The 10,548-nt window shown below is 32.9% G+C and overlaps 1 protein-coding gene across 1 annotated transcript; it reads right to left on the bottom strand.

Moving 5' to 3' along the window:
* Positions 1-234: 234 nt before the first annotated feature.
* On the bottom strand, positions 235-7,651 carry LOC134710005 (uncharacterized). Its single transcript, XM_063570180.1, has 4 exons — positions 7,012-7,651; positions 6,152-6,177; positions 1,304-1,398; positions 235-445 (listed from the first exon to the last, which is right to left on the bottom strand). Exons 1-4 carry the CDS (start codon positions 7,649-7,651, stop codon positions 235-237), a joined length of 972 nt encoding a protein of 323 aa, XP_063426250.1.
* Between the last annotated feature and the right edge of the window lie 2,897 nt (positions 7,652-10,548).

The following is a 10,548-nucleotide window of genomic DNA, read 5'->3' as shown; positions in this document are numbered from 1 at the left end:
AACTCAAAAGACCCTTTTATACTTAACTACTGCATGTTTGCCTTTGAGATTTCTGATGGTTATTATGGTCATTTGGTTGCCCGATGATTCCGAGAGGTTTAGCTAATGTAACAGTTTCGTTTTGGGCATTGCCCATTCAAACATAATGTAAGGCGAAAAACTAATATGTTTATTTGATGATATTTGAACCATTATAAAACACAATATTGTGACAATGTTTGTTCCTTTACTTTATTAACAAAAATGTGAATCTCTATTTCCAGTGTAATTCGAGTGTTGACGTTCTACGAACTCTGAGCTGTACAACGGGTTGCTGTGTGTAACTGCTGGTTGCATATCAGGCATTAATTCGTCGTCAGGTCCCAGTAATAAAGTCACTCGTCTGTTACTGAATAAATCACTAGGATCAAGCTCTGGTCGTGCCGGAGGTTTATTGGATTTCTTTCTAAAAACGAAAAATATCAAGTATTTTTGAAAAATACAATTGAAATTATTTTGAAGAACTGTGTACATTGAAAAATAATGTACACCTCTTCGCAAATCGCATCGAATAGATCACTTCCAAGGCAATGATATGGATGGATAGATTTAACGTGCAGTTGTCAAATTTCATTTATATTCAAATAATTACATTAGGTGTATGTTTCATTATAATACTTTTTTTCTGATTGTCTAACTGCACATCAAGTGTTATTCCTTCATAGGGTTGTAAAAGCGTTGATCGTGCGCACATTTTTAGAATGAACTTCGGTCAACGTTTTTACAACCCAATGAAGTTACAAAATGAAGCAGTCAATTCTTAAAATGAAAAAAAGAGTAAGAAACAGGCCACCTGTAAATTTTAACTTGAGGAATGTGACAATCACGTGCACGCTACAAGAGTCATCCGATTTGAATAACAGTACATAATTCTAACGGGTGATACATTTGTATAGTTTTACATCCAGTACAGTCTAACCTAAACTTGGAAAAACTTATATTCCAAAGGTACGGTACGCACATGGTTGTTATACGCAGATATAAATGAGTTTATCGTTATTTCTTTTCAATACGAGCCAACGACCTAATAACCGTTCAGTACGTTTTACAAAATCTATGCAGAAATTATCAATATGACTGCTTTTTATTTCATTGTTGAAATTTTGCTTCGAATACAAAGGTTTGCGATTGTTTTTAATTGGCAGCTTTCACTAAAGGCCAGTTGTGAAAAGAAGGTTTTAGCTTATTGGTAACAAACTGTTGAAAGAAAATGCTAACAGAAGATAAATATAGAGTTATACTGTTTAAAAGTCTATTAACTAACCTTCTAACTATAAGTATTATAACTACCACAACTAAAACTACTGCTATACCAATAGATATACCCAGGACTAATAGCATGTTATCTTTCATCCAATTCTGAAATTAAAAAGAAAATTACAAAATAATTTGATTTTCCAAAATATAGCACATTTAATTGTATGTTTGAGGGTGGTTCATGACACACAATCCTCTTAATGCAGCATCGATAATTTAATAATTTAACAGAAGCAAAACAAGTTATAGGTATATCATAAAAATATACAAGCATATCATAAAACATTTCAAATACAATTGTAGGCAAAACTAGAAAGTGTAACGCATTCCAGGGTTTGTCCTGAAAATTTTATATTTTTGGCGAATTTTTTGCCATAAATTAGATAATTCTTTTACATTCATGGTTGATAAAAAAAAAGTTATTAAAGTTACGCTGATTATAATTTAATACGCCCGACGCGCGTTTCGTCTTTACAAGTTGATTGATTGATTGTTGGTTGCTTAACGTCCAGTGGCAAATATTTCATGCATATTCAGGACGAGAACAAGTTCACAATAAATACAGTAGGTAGGTTGATACAATAGAGGCCATCTGGGATGATGGTCGGGATAATTTGGACTGTCACTGGAAAATGAGGGTATATTGGATAGGGACAAAAATTTTGCCTTGCAACAGGCCACCTACGGACCCCTCAAAGAGTTGTTGCAAGGGTTCTTAACGTGCAGAGAGCATGGTACTCTCTTCACACGAGGCATCGGATTTAACGTCCCCCTTCTGACCGGACGCGACTGCGAACTGGATACATCCCGCACAGCCAAACGGACGCCCCACTTCGGCAAGCGTTTTACTGCCGGTCGGGAGAAGACCAAGTGACCATATTTCTATACCCCAGTCACCCTTTGGGGTATGTCTTTATAAGACTCACCAGAGACTCTCAGATAAAAAAAAAGTTATCAAGCCACATACACCTTTTAAAGTTGAAGAGCATTAATGACCCAAAATGTTGTGCCAAATGCGGCTAAGGTAATCTATTCCTGGGATAAAAAAATCCTTAGTTTTTCAAAAATCAAATATTTGCAACAGGAAAATTATTAAAATGACCATATAATTGATATTGATAAAATCGAAATATACAAGAAGAAAACTTCCATGAAGATGTTAAGATACAAATATTACATGGAATAAATTAATCTGCAAATTAAGTTGCTTTCACGATGTCCAGTGGTAAATATTTAACACAAGTTAAAGACGGGACAATTTAACAATAATTACATTAGGTATGTACTGTTCTTTTGGGTTGCTCATAGGGAATTGACATGAAATTGTGATAATTTTGGATATGGGATGAACATCTATTCTGACAGAAGGACTTCAACAGACCATTTCAATAGTTTTTGAAAGTTTCTTTACGTGTAGTGTTCTCTGGTTTTTTTTCTTTAGGGAAAAGTGGTTTTTATCGTACTTATTCTGGTCAGATTTAGCTGCGAATTAAAACATCCAATACAGCCAAACGGACACCTTACCTCGTCAAGGGTTTTACCGCGAGTAATAGGATGATTAAGAGAGGACCAACTTTTTGTATTCTAATCATTTTTGATGAGGTTGGTTAAGGGTTATTTTCGTGCAACTTGTTTTGCAATTAATATGTCACGTGCAGCAGTGAAAACATGTTCGTTAATCACCGTGTTAAGTGAAAACGGTAAAGATCAACGTGCAAACATTTTTAATTGTTCGTTCATCGTGAAATGGCAATTTTTTTTATAATGATGATCCCAGACCGATAACCCTAGCCGTATTGGTCAAAACTTTTTGAAACGTTTAGTCCTCTGTACGCTCCAACTTTGTAATTGATTTGGCTTTCGTACATTTTTCATCTGGGCATCGCTGGTTGGTTTTGTGTGAACGAAGCGCACATCTGGCGTATTAAATTTTAAACCTTGTAACCTTTGTTTGCTATTATTCGTGTATTTCTTTGTCCTATATGTTCTCCCATTTATTTGTATTGTAGTTCTGTCATGTAATATTATCAATTTTATGTTGTATATAATATTGCTAAACAGCGGGAGGTTTGGCATGCAACAAAACCAGGTTCAACCCACCATTTTTTTCTTAAAATGTCATGTACGAAGTCAGGAACATGGCCATTGTTATATTATAGTTCGTTTCTGTGTGTGTTACATTTTAATGTTGTGTTTCTGTTGTGTCGTAGTTCTCCTCTTTTATTTGATGCTGTACCCTCAGTTAAAAGGGGTAGGGGCAATTTCCCCATGATTTTTTTCACAGAAGGGCCAAATTTAAAAAGTGTTAAAAGAATAACATTTCCTTTAAAAACAAAAAATCAAAATGCTTTTTGATCAATTTCTCGATTTTTATTATCAATATAGGCGTGAAAGATAGTAAATTTAACCCCCAAAAAATATGAAAGTCTAATATGCGGAATTTAGGTTTTTTCAGGTTTGAAAAACAGTGAATCCCCCAAGATGGACATTTCTACCCAAAAAATAAAGTTATGCTTTTTCCCTCTAAAATGAAATTCGTTTATTGTCGGAATTTATAAGTACCCGGCCACGTCCACTTGTATTTTTGTCAATCTGATGAGTTTAGCCTTTTTCAACTGATTTTTATAGTTCGTTCTTATGTTGCACTGTTATACCACTGTCCCAGGTAAGGGGAGGGTTGGGATCCCGCTAACATGTTGAACCCCGACACAGTATTAATGTATGTGTCTTATCGGGGCCTTTGTAGCTAAATATGCGATACGGGATTTGCTCATTGTTGAAGGCCTTATGGGGACCTATAGTTGATAATGTCTGTGTCACTTTGGTCTCTTGTGGACAGTTGTCTCATTGGCAATCATACCACATCTTCTTTTTCTTTTTTTATATTAGTGTGTCCTAAAAAACAACTTTTTAATGAAAAAGTGGAACATCGCTAAATTGTACCTTTAAAGTTGCTTAATACCAGAACAGTTATATGCACCGTCGTGGCTCAACCTATAATTTGAAAGGAAAGATTATTATCAAGAAAGGGTTCGTATCTTTCATAGATGTTTTGATTTTTTGTGTGTTGAAATATTAGATATAAATGTTTTTATCGTACTTTTTCGGTTGTTTGCTTAATTCAAAGAGTAATTCTGGATCATTTGGACTATATATCATTTTATTAAAGAAAACAATAATGTATCGCTTATTTTGTGCATTCCTATGACTACATACTCTTGACTAACTTTATATTCATGTGTTAACATTTATTACATATTTCAAAAGAAAAACTGCCGTCAAACTGAAATAGATGCCTGTATACAAACAAAAACACGAGAATTGAATATATAGCAATGAAGCTCAAACGGTGCATGTGTGATATACACATAACTTAAAATAAGGCCATTGTATACTAGTTTCAAAACAACAAACAATTTTGGGAACCCTTTTTTGAACATGGTATCATATGTAACTAATGCAGTCAACAGCAAATGTTACCACTGTGTCTTCATCAGTACCTAAGTTATCAGAAAATAACACACAACACCGCAGAACAAATCAATTACACTACGAATCGTGATTGTATGTAAAACATCAAGAAGCTGTTGTATTTGTTAAAATGCCAGAAAAGGCCTCATTACATGTGTTGTGTGGTTGTAACACAATAGATATAAGAAGATGTGGTGTGAGTGCCAATGAGACAACTCTCCATCCAAATAACAATTTAAAAAAATTATACCATTAAAGGTCAATGTACGACCTTCAACACGGAGCCTTGGCTCACACAGAACAACAAACTATATAGGGCCCAAAAATTTGTAAAAAAACATTCAAACGGGAAAACCAACGGTCTAATCTATATATATAAAAAAAAAAAACAAGTATACATTACATAAACAAACGACAACTACTGTACATCAGATTCCTGACTAAGAACAGGTGCAAACATTTGCAACGGGATTAAACGTTTTAATGGTACCAAACCTTCTCCCTTTTTCTGAAACAATAGCATAACATCACAACATAGAAAAACACACGATAAAATATCAATTGGCAGGCTTATTTCAATCAAAAAACGTAAATAACGTGTTTTATGATATGTTCATAAATTTCTCAGTTTTAATTCACGTAAGAAATCATAAATTTTAATCAGAGAAGTCTCCTCTAAAAGTTCGTTTGTTTATTGTTACCCAAACATGTTACCCTTTTGTATGTACAAAAAAGATGTCTAGACCTGGTAAACAAACGATTAATTATTTACACGCTGACAGTTCATTCAGAAGATTAAATAGTTCATTACAGCTCAGAAATCTTTCGGTTTTCAAGAGAAAACAATTGTCAACACTTTCGAAGTGGTTGTTGTATTAGCAATTTCCAATTCGAAAAGGTTGATAATGGGTTTTTCTCGAAGTATTAAATTTATAGTATTACATTTTATAGATTGGTGATGTTTCTTTTTGATATAATTCTAAATTTATGGGTTTGGACGATTTAGAGCACGACATACGATGTATAACATTTAGATACCTGTTTATTGTCGTAAATAGCAAGTGCCCTCCTGATCTGTAGATTCGTTTTTAAGACATACTATTTTGTTCCTATTTTACAGACATTGATTTGACATGAGCTTGTCATGGCAGTTTCATATAACTTTATTAAAAAGTGAGCACTTTAAGAGTTTTTCTCCATAATCAAATTTATCAGTTCATCTTTTAGTTTGAAATTTTAGCCGTGCACGTTATATTTGCATTTAATTTAATAAAAAAAAAGCCTAACAGAACTTGGATGTAGTGGACCCTTTAAATATTTACACATATACTAACACTTGGCATTGGCAGTAGCAAAAAAAAATTTGTAAACAATCATAACTCACCTTCAATGTTGATTCACTTCTACTCCCTGAAGTAAAACATGATTTACAAAAGTTATTTTGCAATAGTTATTCAACATGCTTATTTCAAAAGTAACAATTTAGTCTCATTGTTTAACAAAACATTGTATCTTTGAAACGCGCGTCTGGCGTATATACAAAATTTAGTCCTGGTATCTATGATGAGTATTTTAAAACTAGCCTTATATTCATTTATAAATTAGAATTTCTTAGGTTTTTGTTTTTGTAACTAGGAAACTCCTGTACTAGCATGGCCATTCTAGTAAAAACGTAAGTGGTTTGGTCGCGTGGTTTAAATAGTCCAACTTATTGTGGTCCTCAATGCTCTTCAACTTCGTACATTATTTGGCCTTTTAACTGTTTTTGATTCGAGCGTCACTGTTGATGCTTTTGCTGATAAAACGCGCTTTTGGTACTAATGCACAATTTTAATCCTGGAATCTATGATGAGTTAATTTAAGTGTTTTACAATAGATATGATAGACACAGTAAACTTTTTTTAAAAAGTAAACAGGTTGATGATGTTTGCTTTTTTGCAATTTTTTTTTATATTATTTTTTAATTTTTTATCAAGTTAAATATATTTCTGCTACAAATTTACTTAATCTTTTCAATAAACATTTGCGTGAATTTTAGCTGTTGTACTCGCTGCAATTTCATTTGAATGAAAAATATCATCACACATAACAATTTAATCAAAAATGTTTGATAAAAAATAGCACAAAAATGTGTTCATAGTAACGGGTGCCCCACAGACCAGAAAACATATTGCCCCTCTGCTATCGTAGGTGGGCCATAAAAATGATATATTGAATGGATTGTATAAAAGGAATAATTCATACCTGATGTTGGATCTTTGTCACTTGTCGATATTATTGGAGATACAAATGTGGTTGTTCGTCTGAGGACAATAAATGAGGTTGTGGTTCCAATTTTAGGATTAAGTGTTGCTGCTTTCGTTGATCTAAGCGATGATGAGTAAATAGTTGTATGATTTGGAGATGACACAGAAACGATCAAAGTTGAGATTCTATCAACAGAATTTGTTGAGAACTTTTGGGAACTTGGTAAAATCGTTTGTAAGCTACTTTCTATTAATGGCCTGCTTTTGAGTTCGTGTGTTGATGACTGTAATATTACAGAGGCAAAATAGTGTTTTGAATATGGACTATTATTTGTCATGGAAAATGTTGAAGCATAACGGTCATCCAATATAGAACTACTGGCAAACGACGCGAGTGATACTTTGTTTGTTTCGGCTTGTTTTATAGACAACGAGTTTGTAGAAGACGTATTAACATCGATAATCGGATGATCTGATATAAAGGTTGACGACATCTTCTCTTGATGAATTGTAGAATCAGAATGGAACTGTTTCGCTGTTGTGAGTTTTGATGACACATGTTTGGATGTAACGTCTTTACTTAATATGTTACTATATAATACAAGATGATTAGTTGAATACGAAACTGAAGATGACATTTTGTCCACAGTTTTGTTAGGTATGCTTGGTGTGTAGTCGAATGATGTTTGCACAAACTGTGTACTCGTCTGTACCTGTGTTGTTGATAAATCAAAGAAAGTTGACGTCTTGAAAGATTTGGTATTTCTAGAATCCTTACTTGTACATGTTGTAGAAATATAATCGTTTGAAATATATTCGTCTGTATTATCAATTCCTGTTGTGAATTGTACCGAACTAGTTCTTATTCCAATATCTGATAACAAATTGATCGTAAAGTGTGGTTCCGAAACAGTTTTGTCTTCGTTAATTGATAAAAACGACATATCCTTGGTTTGAGTGCTGGTGGTGCTTGTTGATAAAGAACTTGAACTGATTGGTTCGTTGTCGGAAACTTTTGTATAGTAAATCCAAGTCTTAAAATATATTCTACAAATATTCAAAGAGGTCACAGATAATACTATATTCACATCAGTCAAGTAAAAAGACTATACATTGAAGCGTTCTATATATACCTTTAAAATCAACTGACACATCATAAAGACCTAGCACACATAAATAATAAGCATGCATATTTGTAATTTATGAATCTGAAAATTGAAACCTTTTATATATTCACACAACAGAACATGATGCATATCATGACCAAAGGCTCTGCAAGGTGGACTCCACGTACACTTTTTTCAACACAGGAATGTTAAATAAACTGACTATTTATGACAATACACATTTATGGCCTGCAATTTTTCGTTGTAGAAATAAATTGTCAATTAAAGAATGTTTCTTCCCAAAAATTATATACTCCTAAGGAAACACTTATCTTACGGTTTGAAAAAATTGTTCGTCTACAGAAAATGCGTTCCTTATCTATGTATTCACTCTTTTAGACAAAAACACAACATGTTAAGCGCAGCTTTATTTTGTACTTATATTTAAAGCTGTAAATGTTTGCACAAATATTATAAATACTACATTGCTATATAATATTGGTTAATGGCTTTAGACACTTCTTATAGAAAACTCAAATGGTTTTACAGCATTAAATTTTCAAAATAGACGTTAAAAAATCCATATATTTTTAAATATCATAAAAGTATAGTTTTTAATATATTTGCTTTATTAAAACGTTTAGCTAATTTCTCCTCATAAGGCTGCATTTAGGGGTATACAATATTTTTTGGGACCAAACTCGGTAAAATTGACGTACTTGAATTTCCGGATTATATAAAATAACGGTTCCGGAAATTCCAGTCTGTCATATTTAACCGAGTTTGATGCACAAACATTTCTCTTAAAAAGGAAATCGGATAAACGTTTTAAGAATGGCAGAAGATAATATTCCGCCTCGGATGAAATTGTAACTTATTTTCTTATTACTGAAGGGATTAATTAGAAATATTTTGCACAAGCAAACACAAAGAAGGTAAGAATTTTAATATATGCAATTTTTTTAAGCCTTCAATGAAAATCTGATGGCTAAATTGGGTTTAAAAGTTTAGAGCAAAATATGTTTTCAAAGTTTAACCGAAAATGGGGGCTTCAGCTCTATGACATTAAAGCAAAAATTTAAAATAGCCTTCCAAGACGTCATAATTAACTAGACTACCTTTTATTCAGCAAGGGTACAATTTAGTGGGAATTAAATCAGTGCTATCCAGCAATCGGGCCAACCTTTGTACAAATAACGGGTACACAAGTAAAGTTTTGCTTTGTTTGAACAAATAAAATCACCTGTAACTCACTTCCATGTTGTGAAAATAGTAATATGAAAATTTCTGTCACTTTTAGTCCTGTCTCTCAATATTGATTATTAACGAGCACACAAACTATCACTTTAGGTAATCTAGAACACAATTCGTAAAATAAAAAAAGCCTGCCTTTACAAGACAATGCCACCTTTTAACTCGGCTAGTCGAAAGGGTTTATATCATCACTTGTCGCCCGTCATTGTTAAACTGAAAAATGCTTCTTCTCTGAAACTTCCCGACATCCAGATTGACAACTAACATTGCCACAAAAAAAATATTGTTTGTATTCATTTTGAAAACAGTAAAAACGGTCTCATTCTATTTCATTTACTCACAATATACCATTGAAAAAGGTTGAATTGTAGATTGATCTATGAACTTTTGAAGAATGCATATCAGCTCCAGGCTCAGTCTTGTTGCCAACTAGTTGTATCGAATCTGATAAAACTTGACTAATGGTAATCTGTAATTGTATTTCATCAGACGACACCTGTTTGAAAAAAAACGACAGTAAAATTACACATATGCGCAAAAATCATTACCATTATTTAAGATTGTCACGATGAAATTAAAGATATACCGAAGACGTCAGGAACGACGAAAGGGCACCAGTCGAAAATTTACAATATTGTGGTAAACCAAATATCATTCATAAAAAAAAAATACACGGTATGACTAGGCTTCACGAACCTTATTAAAATAATCGTTTAAAAGGAGATCATGTTAAAACGTTTAGCTACTGTTATGTTTCTCATTGCATGTGCAAATTTTGTCGGCTAGGTTGCAATCGTGTTACATTGTAAAGAGTGATTGTAGCTATGACAAATGAGAAATATATGTGGTCATCTGTGAAAAAGGTATTCCATATAACGGGCAACTACTTATTGTGATGTCCGTGAAATGTTCAAAATGATGTGTTCAATTCAGCACCAGGAACTGCTACAATTGGTTCAATGTCTTACAGTTACATAGCTACACTCTATTTCGATAAACATGATAAAAATAGCATTTTCTTGGATTCGTGTTTTTTGCAAGTAACATTCTAAATACGGAGCATTACTTGAATATTGCTACAATAAAATAGAAAATTTACCCAATTTTGTTAGTTTGTTCATTTATTTATGAGTTTTTAACAGAGGTATACTACTGTTGCCTTTATTTACCAAAGA

This window comes from Mytilus trossulus, chromosome 1 (assembly GCF_036588685.1).
Source record: "Mytilus trossulus isolate FHL-02 chromosome 1, PNRI_Mtr1.1.1.hap1, whole genome shotgun sequence".
Taxonomy (NCBI): Eukaryota; Metazoa; Mollusca; class Bivalvia; order Mytilida; family Mytilidae; genus Mytilus; species Mytilus trossulus.
The sequence above is the reverse complement of the archived record's forward strand: the minus strand, read 5'-3'. Positions and strand labels throughout refer to the sequence as shown.